Source organism: Hemicordylus capensis, chromosome 15, assembly GCF_027244095.1.
Source record: "Hemicordylus capensis ecotype Gifberg chromosome 15, rHemCap1.1.pri, whole genome shotgun sequence".
Lineage (NCBI taxonomy): Eukaryota > Metazoa > Chordata > Lepidosauria > Squamata > Cordylidae > Hemicordylus > Hemicordylus capensis.
Genome location: NC_069671.1, coordinates 15,197,884 through 15,224,713, shown reverse-complemented (window position 1 = coordinate 15,224,713; position 26,830 = coordinate 15,197,884). Strand labels below are relative to the sequence as shown.

General features: G+C 49.9%; 1 protein-coding gene across 2 annotated transcripts in view; it reads right to left on the bottom strand.

Moving 5' to 3' along the window:
- Window positions 1-996: 996 nt before the first annotated feature.
- WSCD2 (WSC domain containing 2) overlaps window positions 997-26,830 on the bottom strand; it is a 56,224-nt gene continuing 30,390 nt past the window's right edge. Inside the window, exons 4-9 of one of the 2 annotated variants that reach the window (XM_053280396.1) lie at window positions 24,848-25,032; window positions 19,637-19,758; window positions 16,508-16,682; window positions 14,422-14,586; window positions 8,680-8,871; window positions 997-5,024 (exon numbers count right to left, since the gene is read on the bottom strand). In XM_053280396.1, the coding sequence (XP_053136371.1) occupies window positions 4,672-5,024; window positions 8,680-8,871; window positions 14,422-14,586; window positions 16,508-16,682; window positions 19,637-19,758; window positions 24,848-25,032 (1,192 nt within the window). In that variant the 3' untranslated portion in view covers window positions 997-4,671. Of the gene's footprint in view, window positions 5,025-8,679; window positions 8,881-14,421; window positions 14,587-16,507; window positions 16,683-19,636; window positions 19,759-24,847; window positions 25,033-26,830 lie in introns of both variants that reach the window. The other variant, XM_053280395.1, reaches the window with a different exon arrangement.

Below are 26,830 nucleotides of genomic sequence, written 5' to 3'. Positions count from 1 at the left end.
TTGCCTTTCAGCAGGTTTCAGACCTTCTTTGCAGCGTAGATATGATCCAGAATCCCCAGCTGTGAAGGCAACATGGTTGTGGCATCTTTCGCTTGTTAATGTGCTGAATTTCAGATAACGCCTCCAGAAACAATTGCAGAGAGGAGTTAATCTCCGAGATAAGAGAGCCCGCAGTGAACACACGAAACTCCTCTGATGACTTTTCAATGGAAATGGCATAATCCCCTGTGATTAGAATCCCAGGCATATGGCTTTTGGAGCAGGGAGCGGGTTGCACAACCAACAAACTGCCTTGGGTATCTGAGAAGAGCAAGGCTTCTAATAATGTAGCTTCTTAACTATTTATCCTAACATCCATAGCTCAACCTAAATTAAGAAATAATTTATGAGTTAATACATCATGGTTATTTATTAACCAGTGTGCAAAACTGATGAATGTAATTCAGGGTAAACAAAAGAAAGAAAGAAAGAAGTGCTTTGTCATGCAGTGCATACTAGATCTGTGGAATTCACTGCCACAAGATGTGGTGATGGACACTAAGGGAGAACAGAGTGACAAACTCAGGGAGGAGAGTGGTCATCAGAGCCTAGGGCTAAGAGAGACTCCCGCCTGCAACCTTTGAGAAGCTGCTGCCAGTCTGTGTAGACAATATTGTGCTAGATGGACCAAGGGTCTGACTAGGTAGAAGGCAGCTTCCTATGTTACTATGAGCCTCTATACTCAGAGGCAGTGAACCTGTAAAATATCTGTTGCTGGAAGGGTCAAATAGCAGAGAAGAACTGATTGTGTGTTCGTTGTGTGAAAAATGAAAGGGCTCATTTCTCCACCCTCTGTACATGTGACACTGGTGTTTATTACCCCTTTATGTGACACTGGTGAGACACTGGTGTGACACTGGTGTTTGTTACCTCCTTGGGTGCGGAGACCTCTATCCAACCGCTCACAATGACGCAAAGGTGGCTGAGAAGTCCTAGAAAAGACGCCCGACTCCACTGTAGAAATATTAACAAAACGTTTGTTTAATGGGCAGTGTTTGACCTGAGGATTGTTCAGACAGAGTCTGGCAGCTTTGGGGCCACCCTGCTAGAATGAAGAGCAAGAGGGAAATCGTATCACTTTTCACAATGACTCGTCTTTGATCTCCAAGAGAACAAGCAAGCAAAGAAAATCCCCCAGAGAAATGAGGTTGCTGAACATAAGCTCACAACAAAACAAAGGGAAACCCCCAAGATGTTGCCCTTGCTCCTGACAAAATACATTCCAGAGCAGAAGGGACCCACTAGAGGCCCCTTGGCAATGCATTGAAACCTCAACATAAGAACAGAAGCGCGGAAGGAAATAAGAACCAAATCCACCGTTGCCACACCCAACAGCCCCAAATGAAGCAGATAGTGGCCCCCTTGGGCAATTACTAGCCATCGCTTTCCCTCCGTGAAGGGGCATTAAAAAAATAGATCTCTTTTTGGCATTGTCCTTCATCACCGCAACAGAAATATCGTTGCTTCCCTCAAATGTGGAGAAAGAGAATTGTGTGCATCCAGGATTTCCAAGCCAAGTGAATTGGAGATAGAAAAGAGGTCAGGTTGGAGATATGGCTTGTGATGAGCAGAGGGGACAGGCGTGGGCTACCATTGCATCAGGACAGCAGGTGTGTGTGTGGGGGGGGGGGGTGTCGCATTTTCAACTCACCATCACCTAGTCCACAGTGGGGCCAGGAAATTCTGTGTTTGAACATGGGTGGATCTTGAGCTGAGATCCAAATGCTTCCCTATGCCTTTCACTGCCTGGTCTGCAGACTGCAAAAATGGGGGTCCATTTGTGGGGGGTGATAAACTCACCAGCATACCTCCTGGCCCCCTTCTGGGTGGTAGCTGCCATTTTGTTTTCCCCAGAACCCCCCAGAACAATGATATGTCAAAACCAAGATGTGTTCTGTAAAAATAACAACATGGCAGCCACCTGCCAAAAGGGGCCAAGAGAAGGGCGGGTGATCTGTGCCCCCCATCCCTGAAAACCATGCCAACCTCCCCCAAAATGTGCAAGGGGTAAGGTGGCTTCACTCCCTCTTGGTTCCAACCTCTTCCCCCAGATAAAGGAAAGACCTGGGTTGCTTAATAGCAAGGGGCCCTGGAATTCCCCTTGAAGCTGCGGTCTTTCCCTAGAGGGCCCCTGGCATCCTCCGCTGAATTTCACTTGGGAGAAATGTGGGTCCCAACAGGAGGGATGGATGGTGCTTCAGTGAGGGTCTTCAAAGCCTGGCCCACCTGAGTAGCAGAGTAAACAATGAGACAGTAGAATGGATCGTACCAGCTCAGGCCGCAACTATGGAGGAGGAATCGCATTTTCTAATGCTTCCCCTCATTTACAGCTCCCTGAAAATGGCAAATTAGCTCACAGGAACATAGGAAGCTGCTGTATACTGAGTCAGACCATTGATCCATCTAGCTCAATGTTGTACACACTGACTGGCAGCAGCTCTCCAAGGTTACAGGCCCTACCTGGACCCCTGGAGATGCCAGGGAGTGAACCTGGGACCATAGATCTTGTTCAATCTTTTCTAATATTCTTTCTTTATTTATTTTTTAAAGGAGTTTTTATTTCAGCACTGTGGGGAAATAAAAATGGCTTCCTCTCCCCAGTCTGAAGTGGTATAGCCCATTCTGACACCTCACGATTCTATTGCATCATTATCCTGCATGTATAGACCAAGCAATGTACATGTGTGAACCAGGCCATCTTCACCCCATTGACACATATTCACACCATTCGCATGACCATGCATATCCGGATACAGTCTCTGACCTGGGTATGCATGGTCATGTGAATGGGGTGACTGTGTGTGTATCCAGGTCAGAGTCCGTATCCAGGTATGCATGGTCGATTGAATGGGGTGACTGAGGAGATGCACGCACTCAGTCACCCCATTCACATAACCATACACACTAGGGTACTGCATCTGACCTGAGTAAGCATGGGTGTGTGAATGGGTGTGTGTGTGCGTGCATGCATTCAGTCACCCCATTCATATGACCATGCATACCTGGGTGCAGCCTGTGACCTGGGTAGGCATAGTTGTATGAATGGAATGTGTGTGTACACACATGCCCATTTGCACGACCATGAATACCCAGGTCAGAGGCTGTACCTAGGTATGCATGGTCATGTGAATGGGATGATTGTTTGCCAGTTACTGTACACAACAGGACTGTTCTCACGATCCTCAACAGGGTAGGAAATGTATCCTACCTAAGACCGTGAGCTGTATGAGTGCCCATTTTCTGGCAGGACAAAAAGTCCCCTGATCCAGCTGCTGATTAATAGATGGTCACTTCCTCCCCTTCCCACCTTGCTTTTTACTCACAGACAATCGGAAAATGGGCATCTGCAGAGCTCCTGAGCTGGGGAAGGATGCTTGTCCTATCCTTTTGAGGGTTGTGAGAACAGCCCTATAGTGTGTCCACAGTAATTGAGGGTAGAGCAGTGATGGATCCAGGTGTTCCTTCCAGGCCTAACTCAAAGACTTGAGTAGCCAGTAGGGATGTGCGAGCCGGCTCGGGGTTGAGCTTGCTTGCACTTGAACCGGCCTGGCTCGAGGTCGAGCCGAACCCCGCAGGCTGGTCCAGGTTTGTTTTTTAAAGGAAAAAATGGCAGATTGACCCCCACTGCGGGGCCTTGGGGAGTCCTGCCCTGGCAGGGTACGCCTGCAGTTCCCCCTCCCCCACCGGCCTCCATTTGGTCACAAACGGCCAATTTCGGCCTGTTCTGGGCTTGTTTCAGGCCATTTGGGGCCTCTCTGTACTGGCAGCGGCCATTTTGGAGGTGGTCATTTTGTCACAACCTGGCCATGTAAATGGCCAGTGCACATGCATGGCAGCCTCCAAAATGGCTGCTGCCTGCGCAGATAGGCCCCAAACAGTCCGGAAACTGGCTGAAATGGGCTGTATGAGACCAGGGGGGAGGCCAGCGGGGGAAGGGAGAATCGCAGGAGATTCCCCGCTGCCGTAGAAGTACCCCCTGACACCCTGCACTGGCTGTAAATCCACCATTCCAGACTCGAGATGGACCGGACTCACATCCAGTGTGCATAAAACCAGACCAGACCCGATTCGGTTTGAGTCCGGTTCGACTCGAACCGAACCGGGTTTCCCAGTTTTGTGCACGCCCCTAGTAGCCAGTGGCATGTCATTCTCCACAGACCGGCAGTAGGAGTATTGACCCAGGGTAGGAGGCTGTCTGGCTTGGATCGGGGCAAGGGGTGGTGTCACACAGCGTCCCTTTGCAAGCTCCTCGGAGGAGCCGGAGGGTACGAGGGGTGAGAAAAGAAGCCAGTGGCAACCCATGTTGCAGAAAGAAGGCAAAGCTCTTATGGAACAGCAGCGGCAAAAAAAACACATAGCTTTGCAGGTCTCTGGCGTGTGCATGAACTGTGGTCCCCAAAGGACCTGGGTCTGTATGGACAGCTTAGGCAAGGCATCATCTCTCGATAATGACAGGCGAAGACCACTCTTTTGCTCATGCAGGGGAATCATTAGCAGCAGCAGCAGATGAGTCCCGAAGGGAGGGCCACCCACTGGGTGGAAATAGTTCCCGGCCGGGGAAAGCCAAGACTTTCAGTTCCGGGCAGGATCAGGTCCCCATCCTGCCCAAACACGTCCCTAGCAAACACGGCATCATCTCGGGTAATAGTCCTCTGGCACCCCGGTGAGGTTTCTGCGTTTCAGAGCCGTGTCCACCGTCTTGATGTAGCCGCTGATGGTTTTCCGCATCTCGGGCGTGTAGGGGTCGTACTCCAGCTTCCTCAGCCCGGAGCGCTTGAAGTTCCCGTCCTTCTGGCCCTCGACGCATAAGAGCCGGTCCTCCAGGACGGCGATGCCCAGGAGACTGACCATCCGCTTGAGCTGGACGAAGAGGTCTTGCTTCAGGTCCTCGAAATGCACCACCAGGACGCTTTTGCCGTACTTCAGCCAGTCGAGGGTGTGCGTCGCCCACCAGGGGGCGTAGTTCTTGACGAATTCCGGCCATTCTGAAAGGAGAGAGGGGAAAGGCCCTGGTCATTCGAAGGGAGGCGTGTGCCGTGATCCGGAGCAGATTTAGCACTGGGGTCGGTGGGATGGTAAAGCTACTCAATAGGGTAGGACAGCTGTCCTGCATAGGAACACAGGAAGCTGCCATATACCGAGTCAGACCATTGGTCCATCTAGCGCAGTATTATCTACCCAAGGGATGCTCAACTTTGGTCCTGCAGATGTTGGTCCACAACTCCCATAATCCCAGGCTACTGGCCACTGTGGCTGGGGATTATGGGAGTTGTAGTCCCCTAATAACCACCTAATGGCGCAGCGGGGAAGTAACTTGCCTAGGGAGCAAGAGGTTGCCAATTCGAATCCCTGCTGGTATGTTCCCCAGACAATGGGAAACACTTATATCAGGCAGCAGCGATATAGGAAGATGCTGAAAGGCATCATTTCATACTGCGCGGGAGGAGGCAATGGTCAACCCCTCCTGTATTCTACCAAAGTCAACCACAGGGCTCTGAGGTCACCAGGAGTCGACACTGAGTTGATGGTGCAACTTTACTTGCTTCCCAAAAAGCTAGGGAGCCTACGTTGAGCAGGCCTGGTCTAACCAGACTGCCAGCAGCTTCTCCAAGGTTGCAGGCAGGAGTTTCTCTCAGCCCTCTCTTGGAGATGCCAGAGAGGGAACTTGGGACCTTCTGCATGCAAGCAAGCAGGTGTTCTTCCCAAAGTGGCTCCATCCCCTAAGGGGAATATCTGACAGTGCTCATGCATGTAGTCTCCCATTTCAATGCAAACCAGGGCAGAGCCTGCTTAGCAAAGGGGACAATTCATGCTTGGTACCACAAGACCAGCTCTCTTCCCATGGTCCTACCCAGGTTCGGGGGCTTGTGTTTTGATCGGCTGTGAGAGAAAAGCAAAGCAGAAGGCCGGGGAGGAAGTGATCGTGTGCGAGGTTCATGCTGGGTTAGGGGGCTTTTCCTTCTAGTTCATCCAACCGCTGCTGGGTAGGACGGAGCCCTACTCCTACCCTGCGCAAGGCCTCACACATGATCACTTCCTCCACTGCCTGCCTTGCTTTCCCTCACAGCCGAATGAGAATCAAGAGCGCACACAGCTCCCGAATTCGGCGACCATGAGTACTGCCTTACTGCCTTACACCGCAATCCTGCCGTTCTTTCTCAATCAATCAATCAATCAATCAATCAAAATGTATTATGATCTTAGATTGAATACAGTTTTCACAAGGGAATTCAAGGGGAGTGTATATGGGCTCCTTCCCAGGTGGTCTCCCATCCAGGCATTAGCCACTGCTAGACCTGCTCAGCTTCAGCAAAGTGGTGGCATCATGAGTCCATGCCCTTTTAAGTGTCTAGTATCAGGGAGAGGAATCTGATCTTTTGGGCATAAGGTAAACACCTGTCTGCCACATTGACTCAGGGCAACTGGATGACCCAATGTTTGATTGGTTTATTTAGGACATTTGTACCCCACCTTTCTGTTCATTGCCCTCAAGGCTGCGTATAATACCCAACTTTAGAACAATCAACATGTAAGAACAAATATGCAGTGAAAATAGCTAGTGAAAGAAAAGAATTACTTTTGAAAATGAAAAGAAAGAAAATGCAGAAATGCAGAATGCCAAAGAAAATGCAGCAGCACAATCATATGAGCCCAAAGGCACATTCACTTTCTCCCCCCCCCCTTCCATTTAAGAGGCACAACAACCCTGTGAGGGAGGTTAGGCTGAGATACAGTGACTGGCCCAAGGATACCCACTGAGTTTCATGGCTGAATGAGGATTTGCATCCAAGTCTCTCCCCTCCTAGTCCAACACGCTAACTTAGGGGTTTCAAAACTTGGCTCCCCAGAAGTTGTTGGACTACAACTCCCATCATCCCAAGCCATTGTGGCTTGAGATGATGGGAGTTGTAGTCCAACAACATCTGGGGATCCAAGGTGCAGAACCCCTACTCTAACTTCTACATGGTTCTTGTTCTTACACTATTATAACCTTGTGTTTGTTTTCTAGATTGTAAGCCCCTCGGGGCAGGGAGCTGTCCTCTTATTCTCTGAAAAGCACCAGGTACAGAGATGGTGCGGTTAAGAAAAGGCTTTCCCTCGCAGCCCTCTTTTGTCGATGATTGATATGATCTCATTAGCAAGCTGCTCCATTGGTCGCCAGGTCCCAGGGTCAGTTAAACGTGTTCCCTTGATTTTTTTTTTTTTAAAAAACACCTTTCAATTATCCCTGAGGTTTCTTGCTAATTGATCCTCACATTAAAATCAAGCGATAAAAAGGATAATGAAGCAGTGGCAATCAGGCAGGATTCTGCCTCGAACGGTAACTGGTCCAGGGTTCGGAGACATTAACTCCCGCCTTACCCTCCTTGGTGAATGGACCTGCCCCACCTCACCCCACACACAGCCCCAATTAACAGCCCGAGCTGTGGCTCTGTGCCCCCCCACCCCAAGAATTATTAAGTGGGGCCTCTGTTTCGTGAAACAGATACAGGACAGCTCACCTTCTATAATCCGATCGCGTAAAACTTTGTTTTGGACCCACTCCAAGGAATATCGTAAAATTAATGTCACGGAACATAACGCCGATTTTTAAAAAAAGAAACCACAGAGACTTCAGCTCAGGGTGTGCGGGGGGGGGGGGGATGAACAGCTGGACCAGTGGGGGCCCTCCGCTCTCTGCCAACAGACGGGCGCAGGGGATGAAAACGAGCTGCCTTCCTGACTCTCGCGGGGCAGCAGGGCCGGGTAACAACAGCCACGGGGTTACAATCGAGGGCTGGAGCCGTTCAGCCAGAAGCGGCCATGTCTGGCGTCTCTTTGGGAAGTCGGATCTGGCTTGCCTATGCCAGTCCGCCGGGGCGTCATTTCTTTCTGCTAGACAGCACCCACGGAAGCAGGACAGTCCTGGAGGGGGGCACCAATTTAGACGTCAGAAAGTTGTTGGAGATTTCAGAAGGTGGTGGGAAACCCTGGATGTGTGTCCTGCCTCTATCTATCTATCTATCTATCTATCTATCTATCGTATTTTTATGAGCATCTAAATCATGCTGGATCAGGCAAGGCAAGGTCTCAGGGAAGGACTTTTGCTTATCAGCTTCTGCCTGATCCAAACTGGATTGAACTTGGGAGCTTATGCATGCTGTCTATCTATCTATCTGTCCATCCATCCATCCATTCATCGTGGTCTGGGAGTAGCATCCTGCACATAGGATCCTGCCTTCCCTACAACTCTACCTCCCTGTTTGGTTGTGAGAACAAGCTCATTGTGTTCCAATCAGGAGGCATGCTTAGGACAAGGACTAATGAGGAGCTAATCTGGCCAGGAAAGCACTGGATCTCCCCCCCACCCCCAAGAGTCTGAGCCCATCAGAGATTTGCACTAGACAGGATTTAGACAGGATTTGCACTCCACACACACACCTTCCCCCTGGAATCACCTTCCCCCTGTGTGGAATCACAGGATTCCACACACACAGGATTTTGACAGGATTTGCACTCCACACACACCTTTCCCCTGGAATCACTTTCCCCTAGAATCACCTTGGAATCACTTCCCCCTGGAATCACCTTTCCCCTGTGTGGAATCACAGGATTCCACACACACAGAGGATTTTGACAGGATTTGCACTCCACACACACCTTTCCCCTTCCAGTGAGCATGAGAAGCGAAGCCGATGTGGCCCCCGTATTTCCGGTTGAATTCGGCCATGAGCGCTTTGTATGGGTTCCGGATCAGCAAGATGGCAGAGTCAAAGGCCTCGATTTCCTTTTGCCCGCTCTCGTGGGTCTTGATACAGATCGTCCTGCCGCTTCGCCAGTGGTCTCGCTCTCCTTTGAACCCTTCCGTGGGGGGTAGAATGGAAGAGAACAGAAAGGGCATACACATGAAAAACTGTGACCAAATGCAGGTCTCCGTCTTAGTTCAAGAATAGCCCAATTCAGACATTATGCGGTACCAGTGTACAGATGTATGTACACTCATACATATGTTTGTGTGAATGACTGTACTTGTGTTCATTTTAAAAGTGAACCTGGATAAGGCCGTTCAAATGCATGGTACAAAGTGTACTTCTGTACCTGTGTTCATCTTAACATATGAATGGCTGTACCTGTGTACAGATCTGTATCTGTGTACACTGTACACCCATTGTACAAGTGTTGAACATAATGTGTGAATGGGCCTATAATCTTACACTTACACTCCACCCGGAGGAAAATCCTTGCTTTTTGTCCTTGAAGGGACAGAGCCATCAACCATACCTCGAAGGAGCAATGTGCTCTTAAACTGGGACCAGAGGACTCTCTCTACTGAGGGTAGATCCCAGAAAAGCACAGAGTAGTAACCCCCGGGCCATCACAGAACCAATACAAGAAAAGCAAGGAATGCTTGAGGCGGAGCCCAAGAAGAAGAAAAGGCATGACAAGGAAACCAGAACGGCAGACTGAAAAATATGTGTAAGGCAGTGTGGGGTAGGGGAGCAAACAGATCAATTGTAAACTGCTTTGGAAGCCCATCTTGGCTGAAAAGCGGGGTATAAATGTAAAGGTGATGCTAGATCATCCACCATCGTAACAGAGAATCCTGCTGCCTCCAGTGCTCAGTAATTTCTGCCTCATCAACCACGTCTGGTTGTGCCTCACCAGTCACGTCTTCCCCTGCTAACTGAGCAAAGAGGCATCTTTTGGGTGATTCTCTTTATGGAGCAGGGGGAGAGCAACCGGCCCTATCCATCCCCAGCACAGGTGTTGCTGATGTCTGTCTTAGGTTTCTTTTTTATAGCGTGAGCCCTTTGGGGACAGGGAGCCATTTTTAGTTATTTATTTATAGCGACGTAAACTGCTTTGGGAACTTTTTCTTGAAAAGTGATATATAAATATCTGCCAAATCCACATTCATTGTCCTTCAGTAGCGCCGCCGTGTCCTAGAGAGCTGGGGGGGGGGCACCAAAGGAGGCACAGCTGCCTCTGTTTCCCAGCAGCAGCGTGGGTGTCTCCATTCTCTCCTGCCCTGCCCGCAGGCTGGCCATTCGTCAGGTAGAGCTGTGCGGTTAACCATGCAGCTCTACCTGACGGATGGCCCGCCTGCAGGCAGTGCAGCTCTCGGGCAGGGTGGTGTGGGAAAGAGGGGAAGCAGAGACCGCTGTGCCTCCTTTGACACCCTCTGGTTCGCTAGGACAAGCCGCGACTTTCTCCTCTGGAGAAAAGCTCCATTCTGGACTGGATGAGCCTTGCAGGGCCCTGATCCAGTAGGGTGCTGCTTATGTCCTTATGACCTGATGCCTTCTTGCAGAGCTTGAGTGGATGGGCCAGGGATGGCCCTTCCACGAGGCAGGGTGAGGCAGTTGTATTTACCTGCCTCAACTATCAATCATATTCTGATACCACCTGGTATTTGCACCTCCGTATATGTGTGTTTGCCTCAGGAGTCAGCGTGGTGGAGGGCACAGAGGGGACAGGATGTGTTGGCCCCCTGGATTCGAACCAACAGCCTCCTGCTCTCTAGGCAGGTTGGTTCCCCTTAGCTGGGGGAGAGCTGGTCTTGTGGTAGCAAGCATGACTTGTCCCCTTAGCTAAGCAGGGTCCGCCCTGGTTGCATATGAATGGGAGGCTAGAAGCGTGAGCCCTGTAAGATAATCCTAAGGGATGGAGCCGCTCTGGGAAGAGCAGAAGGGTCCAAGTTCCCTCCCTGGCAGCATCTCCAAGATAGGGCTGAGAGAGATTCCTGCCTGCCACCTTGGAGAAGCTGCTGCCAGTCTATGAAGACAATACTGAGCTAGATGGACCAATGGTCTGACTCAGTATAGGGCAGCTTCCTATGTTCCTATCTTCCCGCTGTGCCATTAGGTGGCTTACTATGCTATTCATGGGGGCAGGGGGCATATTTTCCTTCACTTCAGGCAGCAAAATGCCTTGGATCACCCCTGTGAAGGCCTCAAAGAAGAAAGAAGCAGATACTCTCCTGCCATTAGTAAACTGGCCAGGGGTGCTTATCGGCTGCCCTCCTTGGCTGTTCTCTGCTCCCCGGGTCACCCTCACAGCCCCCTCAGCCCTGTACTTTCTGGAATTCCTCTGTGGCGTTCACTAGAATTTTGGCGGGGCTGTCGCTTTCCCTTGAAAAGCCTTAAGGGGAGAAGTAACGGATGAGCTCGTTGCCCGTAAAATATTAACTCTGTAAATAATTCCCCGGTGTCACCCAGGAACGAAAAGACAGATCGCCGCTGAATCAGTCATCCAAAGAGAAACAGACAAAGATCCACCGGCAAGAAGAGTGTTATGCATTTCCACGCAAGTCAGCAAAACACACCACATTATTCTGCGAACGCCTCTGAATGCCTAGGGCGACAAATGCTTCATCTGAAAAAGACTCATTTGTAATAGAGAGGTTGGCCTTTTGCCCAGGCAGGGCAGAGGGTGGTGGTGGTGGTTACATTGCTGCAGTAGAGAGTCGTCTATGGGCAGCCAGGTGGCTTGGGGGTGACCCACTTTCTCTTGGAATTATAAGCAAAACCTGACACCTCCATCTCCACTCAGAACCGAGGCCAAAGCCTGACCCTTTGTGCCTGAAAAGCTCCTCAGCCATTGGCTGTGCTGCCGTGATGTCATGGAATCCTCAGCAACGTACGAGGGCTCTTCTCAGAACTGTAAACAAGATAGGACAAGCATCCTATCCACCTTTGGGATCTGTCCACATTCCTAATTTTCAGTCATGTGTGAATGAAAATCGAGGTCGAAGGAGCAGAAGTGATCAACCAGGAGGCGAGCGAAGGCTCCAACAGCATCACGCTACCCAGGACTTTTACCCATCATATTACCAAGGCAGGAGGAAACGCCATCAGAGCCTGTGCCCACCTCCCACACAATCACAGCCCCCTCCTCCAACCCAGCTTTTAACTCACACATGGCTGAAACTTGGAGGAGTGCTCAGTTCCTGAAGTTGGGTAGGATGCATGTCCTACTCAGTTGCGTGGTAGTGAGAACAGCCTTTCTATCCACTCGGAGAAAGGGGATCTGTTGCATGCACAATTAAATAAGCTATTTTTTTCATTTGTCTCCAGAATCTGAGTTCTCTCCTGGCCTAGTTCTCTCTTGGCCTACTAATTTCTATCCCCTAAAGGCTTAGGGAAAGGATATTTAGATGCTATGATGTGATTATACCTACAAAGATTAGGATCATCCGGACAATGGTTTTTCCTGTGACACTCGATGGATGCGAAAGCTGGACTTTGAAGAAGCAAGCTAGAAAAAGCATTGATGTTTTTGAACTTTGGTGCTGGAGAAGACTTTTGAGGAGACCATGGACAGACAGGAAAACAAACAAATGGATCATAGAACAAATCAATCCAGAATTTTCACTCGAGGCACAAATGACCAGGCTCAAACTATCCTACTTTGGACACATGATGTGAAAACCCAGCTCCCTTGAGAAGTCCATAATGCTGGGGAAAGTTGAAGGAAAGAGAAGAGGATGACCAGCAGCAAGGTGGATGGACTCAATGACGACAGCAATGAATGGACCACTGAGAGACCTGAAAGGCCAAGTGGAAGACAGATCATCCTAGAGGGAATCTATTGATGTGGTCACTAGGAGTCAACACCGGCTTGATGGCACTTAATCAATCAATCAATCAATCAATCAATCAATCAATCAATCAATCAATCAAAGGTTTAACAATGTAGAACAACAAGCATATAGTAAAAGCCCCTGATGCCGCCATATCCGGATTGTACCACTTCAAAGGATCCGGCCCAAGGCCCATCTCACTGGGGGCATGCCCTCTCGTCTCCTGCTGTTGCTCCCCTGCAACTGGTATTTAGAGGCATCTCACCTCTGAGGCGGGAGGTGGCCAATAGCCCTCAGACTAGTAGCCACTGATAGACCTGTCCTCCATGAATTTATCTCAGCCCCTCTTAAAGCCATCCAGGCTTCAGTGGAGCTTTGACAACCAGGCTCTCTCCTCTCCCCGGCAGGAGTTTCAAAACGCAGCAGTAGCAGAAACGCATCTGCTGCTTTGAGATTCTCTCCAGGCAGGGGGTAGTGGAGTTAAATGGGATGCCTCCCTCCCCAAAGTGTCTGGCTTCTCTCGCTGGGCCTTGGTGTTATCTCTGCTCCTCCATTTGTGCATCTCGGCTGAAGTTCTGCTTTCCAGCCCTGCTAGCCTGCTGGTGTTTTACAGTCGTGGTCAGCCACATGTGGTCTCCTCTAACTGTTTCATTAAGTTAAAGCTCAGCAGATTCCTCACCTCCCCAAGAGCTGATCGGAGGCTGATTGATGTCATGGGGGTTCCCTTTGCTACTCTGGGCTGGGCTGGAAGCTTCTCCTGGTTCTCTCCAGGAGGACATCTCTTGTTAACCGATCTGCCTTTGTCTTCCGTGGATATTTTAAAACGCGGACGCTATTGAACTTCCAAGGGAGTATCGTCATCTGTCTCCAGGCAACCGATCACGATTCTCCTAAAAGGGTCTGAAGGTTTGCTTTCAAGCTGTTCACAGTTGGCATGTGAGAGAGACAGACAAGACGGGCCAGGTGATGATTAGAGAGCGGCTAATGACGCTGGAGAGGAAAGGTTTCTGGGGAGAATGTTCGGCTCAGGTTTTGAGGGAAGTGGGGCAAAGCCAGCTGCCCCCTTTTCTCCACCACGGCATCATTCACAGGAGCATTCAGGGGGCATAAAAAAATGGTGGCCATCCACTGGCAGCCATGGGGGAGGCCGCAGCCATGCAGAAGCCTACCTCTGTGCCCCGTTTTGCTCCTTAAACACCGCCAAAATGGTCCCCCATTTTTCCCACCTGCAAATGGGGTGGCCAAAATAAAGGGCCATTTGGGCTCACCCTTAGCCACGGTCATTGGGTTTTGCCCCAGTGGGGTGTCTGAATTCTGGGCTGTCTGAGGCCTTGATGAAGCCATGTGGACCTCCAACATGTCTTCCAACTGGGTCTTCCACTGGTCTCCTGCTAACTGAGCCAAGAGACACCTTTTAAAGTGTGGATTATCTTCTATTGAGCAGGGGGAGAGCAACTGGCCCTGTCCAACCCCAGCATAGCATCCCTCCAGTGGCTGTTGCTGGTATCTGCCATATGTTTTCTTTTTCGGCTGTGAACCTTTTAGGGACAGCAGACCAGCTTATTTATGCATTCTTTTTCTACGTAAACCACTTTGAGAACTTTTGCCGAAGAGTGATCTATAAATATTTGGAGTAGTAATCTTGGGCTCTCTGGAGCACGTCTTTGGTTTCATCGCAAACGTGACGGCATTGCTCACAAAGCCAATGGGGGTGCCATCGCTGACCACACCTTGCGCAGGTATCCCATTGCCAGAGACAAGGAATCCCAGTGGCTTGGAGTCCGTCTTTTACTGGGGAGTCAAGGCTGCCCGTCCCTCACCTTTGTTATAGAGAGACCCGTCAAAGTAATAGCTGCCGGTGTAGAACCCAGTGGCGAGTTCGATGAGATGCCGCGCCCAGGTGTTGCCTGCTCCGGGGAAACTCGCCAGGGCGACCAGCTGCTTGGCCCGGGCCGGCAGAAATCTCCTGTCCATACAGCGGTTGTCTGAAAACAGAGCAGCATGGGTTGCGTTAGCCAGGCGCAGGGATTCAGGCATCCTGTTCTCACAGGCAGTAAGGAAGTTCCAGGAACAGTCAGTCTGTTTGTTTGTTTGCTTGGTTGCTTGTTTACTATAGGGCTGATCAGCTTCCGCCCTCCCCCCTCAGCTGTTTTCGGACTACAGCTCCCATAATCCCCAGCCACAGTGGCCCATAGCCAGAGATTATGGGAGTTGTAGGCCAATGTCTGCAGGAGGGCCAAAGTTGAGCAGCCCTGGTTTACTTACATGTTGGGCCTCGGAGACAGGGCCTCAGAGGAGCACCTCGGTCATTTTGGAGCTTGGACCTAGAGGCCTTCCCTCCCCCTCCTCCAGCCACAAGATAAAACTCGTATCATATCATACCATGATATCATACCACACAGGCACCATGAATATTGCAATCAACAAGTGTTTTGTGAACACAGTGGCATTTGCCATCATTGTTGCCACATATTGAGTCAGACCCTTGGTCCACCTAGGAGCCACACGAGGGAAGCGGCGAGCCCGGACACGACGGGGAGGCGGCAGCCCCAGCCGCAGTGGCGAGGCAGCGGCAGGCCCGGCTGCAGTGGCAAGGCAGTGGTGGTGGCGAGGTGTGGCGGCAGGGTGAGGAGGTGGCAGGGCCGCCAGGAAGAGGAGACGGCCCAGGAGGAGATGGGCCGGCTTTAAAGCTGACCAGAAACCATGGGCAGGGAGTGGGGGGGGGAGGACCAACCCGGGAGGGAAACGCCAGCCCCAAATACCGCACAGATGTTAATAGTTAATAATAATAATAATAATTCGATTGCTATACTGCCCTTCCAAAAACGGCTCAGGGCGGTTGACACAGAGAAATAATAAATAAATAATAAATAAGTTGGATCCCTATTCCCAAAGGGCTCACGATCTAAAAAGAAACAGAAGATAGACCCCAGCAACAGTCACTGGAGGGACGCTGTGCTGGGGGTGGAGAGGGTTAGGTTACTCCCCAGTTACTCCCCCACTGCTAAATAAAGAGAATCGCCACTTTAAAAGTTAGCAGGGGTACACATGATTCCTCTAGCACAGTCAGCTGCCCCAATGGACAGGGGTCATTTCCTAGTCCCGCTACCAGAAGGTGCCCAGGAATGACCCTTGGACCTCCTCCGTGTCTAAGGGAGAAGAGCTGGCCTTGTGGTAGCAAGCACGAATGGCCCTCTTAGCTAAGCAGGGTCTGCCCCAATTTGCATTTGACAAACAACTACTCTGCCTCCTGAGATTCGTCATGCCCCCTCCCTTCTGACCTTTAAGAAGCTTTTGAAAGCCGATTTATTTGGCAGGGCGTTTAGTTTTTAATTTGTATGTGTGTCTGTTTTTCCCTTTCCCCCCTCTTGTTTCCCTTGTTGTTGTTTTAATTTATGTAAACCACCTCGAGTCTATGGAAGTCAGGCAGTCAATAAATTTGCTAAATACACACACACATACATACATACACACACACATATAGAGGTGCACCTAGGTAATTTTAGAGCCTGGACCTAAAGGCCTTTGGAGGCCCCCTCCAGCAAGTTAAGCACCATTTTTTAACACGTAGGTTCTTGAAGGCACAAACCACCCCACCTAGGACAGACTAAAGAGAATACATATATACATGTTCGAGCACTGCACGATATTCCCCTTAGGGAATGGGGAAGAGCACCTACCTGCTTGCATGCAGAAGGCTCCAAGTTCCCTCCCTGGCAGCATCTCCAAGATCAGGCTGAGAGAGACTCCTGCCTGCAGCCTTGGAGAAGCCGCTGCCAGTCTGTGCAGACAATACTGAGTTGAATGAACCAGTAGTCGGACTCAGTATACAGCAGCTTCCTATGTTCCATGCCGATCACGGGCTGGACTCCTGAGCTACAGAGCCACCCAGTCAGAGCCGCCTACCTTGTACTTGTGTCTGGTAAATGACGAAGTACTTGGACGTGCCACAGCTCTCGAACTCCTCGCCGCTGCATTTCTGGGCACACAGCTGCTCGTCCTCGCGCTCGTGCAGGGTGAAGAGTGTCGTGGGGAAGCCACAGTGGCAGGCAGTGCCCGCCAGGGCCGCCAGGGGGTATTCCTGGTGGGAGGAGCAGAGAAAAGACGCTGAGGCAGGAAGAGCAGCCCTGGGCAGATTTCAAGCTTATGGGAGCTGCGTTCTGGCTCACTAGATCCCCGCACCAAATGAAGCCAGGTGCAAAATAGGCACTCATATGCTCCCTGACAGCAAAATTGCCGCTGCCAGTCTGTGAAGACAATACTGAGCTAGATTGACCAATGGTCTGACTCAGTATATGGTAGCTTCCAATGCTCCAATGAGTGCACCAGCACGAAAAGTTAAGAAACAAGGCAGGCAGGGCCTAAAGACAGGGCCTTTTGGGGTGTGGCCCCTGAGCTTTGGAATGCCCTCCCTGACAAGCTTCGCCATGCCCCCTCCCTCTGTGTTTTTAATCAACAGTTGGAAACCCATATTTTTTAGAGAGGTTTTTCCTTTGTCTGTTCTGATACACTTTTTAATGATCTGTTAACTAATTGGAGAGGAGAGCTGGTCTTGTGGTAGCAAGCATGACTTGTCCCCTTAGCTAAGCAGGGTTTACCCTGGTTGCATATGAAAGGGAGACTTGATGTGTGAGCACTGGAAGAGATTCCCCTCAGGGGATGGAGCCGCTCTGGGAAGAGCAGAAGGTCCCAAGTTCCCTCCCTGGCAGCATCTCCAAGATAGGGCTGAGAGAGATTCTTGCCTGCAACCTGGGAGAAGCCGCTGCCAGTCTGTGTAGACAATACTGAGCTCAATAGACCAAGGGTCTGACTCAGTATATGGCAGCTTCCGATGTTCCTACGTAATTTGATTTTAATAGGGTCTAGTTTTAAATGGAATTGTGTCCATTTTGTATTGCTTAGTGTGCTTTATTGTTTTATCGTCCTTGTGAGCCACCCAAGCCGTATTGTCGTGGAGGGGAGGGGTATAAATATTTTAAATAAATTAATAGCAAGGTGCCTCTGAGCCCACACAACAATCTACTCCTGGTTTCCCCCACCTCATGGTTTCAACAGCCAAATTTAGGACAAAGAAAGGAGATGTTACCTTAATTTGCAGGGCTGGGGAATCTGGGACTGTGGTGTGGAGAGGGGGATGTTTAACCCTTTGACCCACCATGATTTCAATCAGGATCCCACCCCCTTGAACTGCTGGTTAGCATTTTTTAAACAACCAAGCGCCTAATTCCACAGCACATGCTCCAGCTAATGTGCATAGGATGGCCCTTACAAAGAAAAAATGTCATCGTTGCTCAGCAATTGGGAATCAAAATCTGATTGATTGCAGATCTCCCAGAGATCTCCCCCCCCCACCTTCTGCCCGCCTCAAGGGTGACTTCGGAGGGAGGCTGGGGGCGGGGGGAAGCGCGCCTTCAGAAAAGTAATTTCCCCCCCTTTCCCCCCATTAGGTGTGTACACAAAGCCACCTAGCCCGGTTCGGTTCGTGTTCGAACCGAACCCATACCGCACCGGGCCAGTTTGGTTTTGGCCCCCTTCAAACCCACCCCCATTTGGTTCAAGGGGAGTCCAATTGGAGTCCAATTGGGGGGTGATTCTTAGCCCCTCCAGGGGGCTTCTCCAAGTTGGTGTGGGGGGGTGTCACAGAGATTTCCCCTCCCCCTGCCAGCCTTCTTTTCCCAAAAATTACCAGATTCGGGCATCTTCGGCTCTTTCCGGGCCGATTCCCTGGCGCAGCGGCCAGTTTGGAGGCCACTGTGCCTGCTCAGTGAGACCCTGCATGGCCAGGTCACTCGGCCCCGAACCTTCAGATTCGAACTGGTTTGCACAACCCTACCCCCCATTTCTGATTCAGAAATCTAATACGTGGGACACAGTTCACCCACCCAGAAATGCGCTTTGCCCTTTCTGTACCGGGTGGCCCCCCCCACTCAATTTTTTTCCTGGTGCTGCTACTGTGCCTCCCATGGGAGTCCTGGGTTCAAATCTCTGCTCAGCAACCAGCACATTCCGAGGAAGGGAATTGTGGAAGCCTGGCCTGCTCCCTCATCATGACTTTGCTTCTCAAAGCAGCCGTGAGGAAATTGCTAGTGCCAGCCGGGAGTTATTTACTAGCGTCAGGACAGGAGCCGTACAGCCGGCCTTATGATGCGCCTTTCAAAATCATGGCCTGATGCGGCTTGGATAATGGGCGAGTTTGTCACCCGAAGGAAGGCCGCTAAAAGCTCGCCGTGCACTTCATCCTTGCCCTCATTGGAGTCTTCAAGCGCAGAGTTATGAGAGCCACGGCCGGGCCTGACAGGCAATTTAATACCCGGGTATTGCGGCAACGTCTGGTTCATCAAGGGGCACACCGCAATGAGTCTGTATTTACCACCTCGAAGAGCCAGGCTCGGAAGGAAGCAGATGACAGCCACGGGGCCAAGACCCAGAGGGCTCCCTGGCATGGCCATCCCTGAACTGTGTGCCCCCAGAAAAAGAGGCAAGAAAAAACAACGAACCTGATGACTCTCATCCAGAGACAAAGCATCCCGGGGTTTGCCTCATTTCCTGCCCCTGGGTTTCCCAACCCTTGAGAATTGTTTTGTTTGTCTGTTAAAAGACTGAATATACCGCCCCATCCACAGACTCAGGGCACTGTACAAAACAAGAATGGCATCCAAGATTATTCTTATTTTAAGTTTAAAGAGCAAACGCCTGGCGGAAAAGAAATGTCTTCAATAAGGTTTTAAAGGCTGAAAGGGAGGAGGCAGGTCGCATCTGGGGGTCTGGAGGGAGAGAGTTCTAGAGAGAAGGGGCAGCAACAGAAAAAGCCCTTCCACGGAGCCTAATACCATGGACCTCTCTAAGACCAGGGACTGAAAGAAAGGCAACCTGAGAATGTCGGTCCCTTCCCCTATTTGCATGGCTCTGGCACCTTGTCCATCTAGTTCCACCCAAAGTTCCATCCCTTGGTCACGCCTGAGAGTGACGGGAGGCCAGCCGAGCCCCCTGTGCACAGATTGAAAGCCAAATGCCCTCGTTCCCAGCTCGGCTTACCTTTCCTGTGCAGAAGTCAACGCATCGGTCCACCGACATATTTTTCATGGCCCGGCTGGCTGGCAACGCCAGCGAGGCGTTGTCTGGCCTGCGGAAGCATCCGCGGAATATGGCACTGCCATCTGGGCACGGGGGAGAGAAACGGGAGGAACGAGGAGTTGTCAGTGGCGAGGCTGCGACTGGCAGCACCTGATCATTGCATGCAGCTCCAGGAATCGAGTGTGCAACTTCCCCAAGCTGCCCTGGAGGACGTTGCTAGAGATTTAGCAGTCTTTAGACCCCACTCATGTGGATTACACCCACACGAAGCATCAAAGATACTGGGAGACGGCTCCACTTATTTCTGAGGTGAATCGAAATTCAGCCCTCTCAAGCTACAACCCTCCTTTCCCAGAAGCGATTGCAGAAGCCCTTGAAAAAACTACATTTCCCAAAAACTACATTTCCCAAAAACTACATTTCCCAAAAACTACATTTCCTATGGAGTCCTCTCGCCACCACTCATCACTTACTTGTTTAATTTGGTTCTTTTAAAGGTTTATATGCAGCCGTTCTTCATATATGAATTCATGGCGGCATATAGTAAAGTGTGTTTTAAAAAACCAAACACAATAAAACACAATAAAATAAAAAGCATAGAAACGCAGAATAAAAGGCAATCCTTAAAACAGGGCAGTCAAAGAGAAGTATGTATAGAGCCAGGGGAAGGCCTACACAAATTTTAAACAGTCTTCAGTGTTCACTGGAAATTAAAAAGGGAGGGGTGCACCTAAGATCAAGGGGCAGGGAATTCCAAAGACCTGGGTCCACTACTGAAAAGGCTCGCCCACGGACCACTGACAGTCGTGCTTCGGAAGGCAGTGGGATAGCCTTTCTACAAGATGTCAGAATTATAGGTATTTTTGAACCACCTAAAAATATGTGTGCAGAATGCAATGCAGTCATTTTTTTAAACAGATAATCATAGGGGTAAGATCTTTTGATCTACTGATGGATTACAAGGTGAGCTGCTGTTCTTCCCCTCTTTTTGAAGCAGTCAAATCCTTGCTGCTGTGAAGGCACCGAAAATGGACTCCATCCCTTCCCCCACCCTAACCCAATATCTTTCGTAGTCCCAGCACTGCAAGTGGTGTCTCCTTGGAGAGCCGGTTTGAAAAACGATCTCTGTCGCCAGAATTTCTTAACACGCTTCACCTGTCTCATGCCAAACCGCAGCTCTGTTCCATCGATCTGTCTCTGAACCTTCCTTCACTCACTCTCTCTCTCTCCCCCCTCTCCAAGGGATTCCTTGGTGTCCGTGTCTGCAGCAGTTTGCAAATTAATTCCCTGCCGTCACCAACTTGGTGACAGTGGCTCTAGCTTAGGTCTGTCCCAGGCATTCTCCTGCTTTGACTTTTTGAGTGTTTTTGTGGGGATAAGACAGCTTTCTTTTAAAAAAATAAATTAATAGTGAGAATGTTCATATTTTCCCAGTCCTGTTCATTGCCTGGAAGTTTTTCACACCGGGCTTTTAGTTTGCATCTCCTCTGGAATGGAGGTGTGTGTTCATATATTGGCCAAATTTACCCCAAAGTCCCTGCGAGCTATCGGGGAGCAATTCACACACAATTTGGGTTTACCCCAATTTCTATCCGGGGTAAAAAAAATTCATTTTGGGGTCGGTTTTGGGGGGTGGGGGGAAGCCCCTGGTCAACAGGTCTGGAAAAAGAAGATGAACACGTCGCCTCAAAAACAGCACCAAAGCACCCATCGACTGCCGTTTTCCACCCTTTTTGCTTTCTCACTAGTGCAATTACTTCTTTCTTGATTACAGTGCAACGCTATGGTTTGTTTGGAGTGTGGGTGTTTGGTTTTTTTACTTAGAAGAAATTCTACTGTGTTCACGGTGGCTTCCTACTGGCAACTACACATGCATAAGATTGCACCCTTTTTTAGGCGGGTGATCCCAGCCAATCAGGGATCACATCGTGAATGGAACTCTGTCACTGCTCTACCTAGCTAGTCAGGTTTGGATGGAAGTGCTGATGTTCAGAGGCAAGCAAAGCCTATGCAGAGCAAGGGCAAAACTTGCTGGACAGGCAAATAGGCTTTCCAAAGCAATCATTGAAAAATCTCTAAATGCGGGTGAGAGTGCCTTTCAATACTGCTACAAATGGTCACCCAAAGGACCCCCTTTTTTTCTTAGCTCTACAGCAGATAAATGTATAACACTGCTAGCAGGGAAATTTGAGAGAAAACCCTATGAGGAGAGACTATGCCCCTGCGGAGCTGCTCCCGAAACATTGATGCATTCACTATTACATTGTCCACTTTATACTGATGAAAGAGATTTATTTTTATCTCAGTATCTGAAAGATCTCAAAAGCCACTCAGTGGAGACAATTCTTATACAGTATGTTTATTAGAAGATAGGGACCCAACCATATCCCTGGCGGTTGCTAAATTCTGTTACACATTGACCAAACTAAGAGAAGCTAGAGCACAGCAATTGGTTACTGTCAAAGGTTCCTGATTTTATGTATTTGATGACATTTTAGACTTTGTTTCTGTTTTTGTTTTCTCTCTTTACTGTGTATATTCTGTGATGTTGATGTTTGATCTAAGATCATAAACAACAACTACTACTACTGTATAACATTTTAGAGGGCAAGCAATTAGATTTCCTCCTTCAGTCTGTGGTAGGAAACCACCCCTCCCCTTCTCCAGGAATTCAAGCTGTCCTTTTCTCTGCTGACATTTGGGGGTGCAGCCTGAATGGCCTTTTGTTTTAGCACAGTGTCCCATGGCAGCTGACCTGGCCACTTTTCATAAACAACAGGCTTAAAAACATTGCCTATGCCTACTTGCCAACACTGAATCCCACTCCACCCTCAAGCTGCAATGCTATGGAATGTTCATTAACATTCCAACTGCTCTGGGGAAAGGATCGGCTAGCAGCAACCTGCTGACCCCCAAAGCCAGAAGATTACAACGTAGGCACAACAACCTATTTTCCTGGACCCAGCATCAGTTGGTTGCTGGAATATGAAGGATTTCAGGAGAAGGTGTCTGCTGCGGCCTGGATTCCACCAGTTGATCTGGACAGGATAGTATAATTCTGAGGCACAACTGACACCACAGAGCAGTTGTCTGTCTCTCTTCTAACATGATGATGCAGTGCTGAAAAGTACTTTGAACGCTAGTCTGCCATCTTTTATTCCTCTGCATGCCATGAGCAATCGGCCTGCATCATCACCCCTGCTAAAAGAGCAAAGAGGCACCTTTTTAAAGTGGCGATTCTCTTTATGTAGCGGGGGGGGGGGCAACTGGCCCTATCCATCCCCAGCACAGCATCCTTCCAGTAGCCGTTGCTGGTGTCTATCTTATGTTTCTTTTTTAGAGGGTGAGGCCTTTGGGGACAGGGAGCCATCTTATTTATTTATACCAACGTAAACCGCTTTGGGGGCTTTTGTTGAAAAGCGGTCTATAAATATTCTTCGTATCCATATCACGTCGGTTCCCCCAGTCCTCCTAAGCGGATCTCTCTGCTGGCTTTGCTGTAGGGCTGGCCCATGGAGGCTCTCCTGGAAGCAGTTCCGTTCACCTGCCTGCCTGGAATCTCCTCTGACATTTAAGTACCCGCTAATGAGCCACACCGGTCCAGCTTCTTAACTACTGAAGGCGCAGGCGAACACAATGAATACAAAATTAGAGGCGAGATGCAGAAAAGCCTTTGAGAGCGAGGGAGAGATCAAAAACCCATTTCAAACTCATTAACGGAGCTCAAGCTTCCTTCCCTGCTATTGTCCCCTGTCCGGGGGCTGCTGCGTTGCACTTAATCTGCCAGTCCGGAGTGCTTTACGGGGTCTTTCCCCATCCATACACATCACTTTTGCCTTTCCCTGTTAACCGAAAGGAAAGGAAAGGTGGTGCCGTCGAGTCGGTGTCGACTCCTGGCGCCCAGTCGCAGTATGAGATGATGCCTTTCAGCACCTTCCTATATCGCTGCTGCCCGATATAGGGGTTTCTCATAATCTGGGTAAAGGGGCACGAAATTCAAGGATGCGTGGACACCTTCAGTATCGTGCTGTGTCATTTTCGAGATACTCTGATAAGCATGGGATTTGCTATCATACTGCAGCATCTTAAAGTTGGTTTAATTTTTTTTTTAAGCAAAAGTTTCTAGTCCTTATGATGACAAATAAAAGCTTGAAAAACAGAGGGACAAAACTTGGTGAAACAGAAAAATCCAACAAATGTAAACCTCAGAATTTCACTTTTCTTGACACCTTTTTTAAAATGAAGAGTAGCTGCTCCTTTGCTGATATTTTAACCCATTTCTCGGTTTCCCCACCTTTCTGACTCACTAGGAACATAGGAACATAGGAAGCTGCCATATACTAAGTCAGACCATTGGTCTATCTAGCTCAGGATTGTCTATCCACACTGGCAGAGGCTTCTCCAGGTTGCAGGCAGGAGTCTCTCTCAGCCCTATCTTGGAGATGCTGCCAGGGAGGGAACTTGGAACTTTCTGCTCTTCCCAGAGCGGCTCCATCCCCTGAGAGAACTATCTTCCAGTGCTCACAATTCTAGTCTCCCATTCATATGCAGCCAGGGCGGACCCAGCTTAGCTACGGGGACAAGGCATGCTTGCTGGCTTTTTAAAAGCCAAATGTTGGGTTACGGCCCATTTGACCCACGAGTATACCCCTCAGGTTCTGGCAACCTACGAGTCATCTGCTCTATTCCTGGCAGCGCTGGCCATGTGGGCGTCCAGCTGACACACTGCTGGGGCTCAAAGCAGTCGTCTGGGGAAGGTAGGTTGAGCCCTGCCTTTCCCCCATGCCCGCCCGACCGCGGGGGCACGCAGTTGTGTGAATAGCCCCAATCTGTGCTAGGCACTGTACTAAAATAGCCGGCAGGCTCACTATCTGAAATGAATGTCAAAGCAGAAAGGATGGGTTGGAAGGAACGGATAATTCTGCTGCCCAGGAACTGCAGCGGGGCAGAGAAGAAGAGAGGGGGCATTTAGTGAGTCGGAAAGGTGGGGAAACCGAGAAACGGGTTAACATATCGGCAAGATCCGGTTGGCGTCAAGAAAAGAGGAATTCTGAGGTCCACATTTGTTGGGTTTGGGATGATTACGTCGGATGACCCCCACGCCCTCCCTTCCGATGGGTTCCCAAAAGTTGTCCCAGCTGACCGCCCTGTCAACCCGGCCACGTAACTTACATCTCCGTGCAGACTCCTGGGCCAACTCTAGGCGATAGATGGAGAGCCGGTTCACCCCGCCGCAGATGTTGCTTTTTTCTCCCTTGCACTCCATGTTGCACTCCAAATCGCTGACGTTGGTGGCCTGGATTTTGTGCCCGCAGTAACACTCCGCTCCAAACTCCAGCCCGGCGTAGAGGTAACCCCTGCCGAGACAGAGAGACCGCCGTGAATTCGGAGAGGGGCGAGGGTGCGTGTGCTGGTTCCATTTCTGGACTTTATTCCATCGGGACTCCCCACGTGGCTTAACCTACCTCGCAGGGTTGTTATGAGGACAGAAGAGGGGGATATACTACTAATACTATTACTATTACTACTACTACTACTACTACGGACATTTATATACCGCTCTTCAACCCAAGTTCTCAAAGCGGTTTACATTAGAAAAATAAAGACTACATAAATCAGATGGTCCCCTGTCCCCGAAGGGCTCACAATCTAAAACGAAACATAAGATCGACCCCAGCAACAGCCACTGGAGGGATGCTGTGCTGGGGTTGGAGAGGGCCAGTTGCTCTCCCCATACTAAATATAAAAGAATCACCAATTTAAAAGGGGTCTCTTTGCTCAGTTAGCAGGGGTAAAATATGCATGCTTCTTTAGAAACAGGCGGGGCGGGGGGAGAATACAACCAGTGAATAATAATTATTATTATACTAGCTGGGCCGTTGCAATTTTTCCTACGGAGACGTCCTCCGAGTGAGGAGCAATCCGGCATGTTTACCACTGCTCACTGCAAAATGATTTACAGGGCAGGAAAAGGAGGAAGCATCACTTTTCAAGAGAAAAAGATCTCGGTGCATCTTATAGATCATAGAGTGAGAGACGGCCACATTACTTAAAGGTTAGGTGGGCGGGTGGAGACGTGATCTATGGGATGCAGGTGACGCGGCACAGAAAGGCGGCAGAAAGCTTCAATGGTTTGTAGAGATACAGAAAGTATCTGGTTCAGAAAGCCAGGGCAAGAGAAGCCGCAGGAAGGTTTCTGACACCATGGTCAAGGCAACAATAGGCAGGAACTGAGAGGTCCGCACCACAGGCAGAAGATGATAGAGTTCCTGCCCACATTTCACTCATTGAACTTCGACTCAGAACTTGAAGTTGACAGTTCAGATGCTTTGAGTAAGAACTCCAAACCGGCCCCATCTCATACCCAAGGCTATTCTCTCTAATGCCAAGCTGAAATGCCAGGCGCCCTCCACCGCCATAATTTTGCTGTCCTGTTCAAAGGCAGTAAAACTAGGGGATCGCTTCAGGGGAAGAGGAGCAACAAATAATAAATGGCAGCTGGGGGTGATGGGAGTTGTAGTCTACCAACTGATGGAGAGCATCAGGTTGGCTACCCATGATTTAAGGGAAGATCTCACTTCCATCAGGGCGGGGGGGGGCGGGTTGTGTGGAAAGCGTCAAAAGATCCCTGGAAGCTGGCACGCTATGCAAGCCTCTCTCTTAAATCTATGGCTTTGTGAAATCAACAACTGCCTACCCTGGGAGCTATCTCAGGTCCTGAAAGTGGTGACAGCGAACAACCAGGATGGCTTTAAGAGGGGCTTGGATAACTTCATGAATGAGAGGTCTATCAATGGCTACTAGTTGGAGGGCCACCTCCAGCCTCTGTGGGATGCCTCTGAGTACCGGTTGCAGGGAAGTCACAGCAGGAGAGAGTGCATGCCCTCAACTCCTGCCTGTAGGCTTCCAGCGGCATCGGGTGGGCCACTGTGTGAAACAGCATGCTGGACTAGATGGGCCTCCTTGGGCCTGATCCAGCAGGGCTGTTCTTCTATTCTTCTGTTTTTAAAGGGCTGCAGCTAATGTCTGCACAATCTTGATCCAGTCTCTGATCACCTCCGGGCTCTGATTCGTGCCTTGCAGGTACACCAACCATCTGGAACATGACTAAGGAAGACAGCTCATGGAACCAGAAGACTTCTCATGGTAATCCCT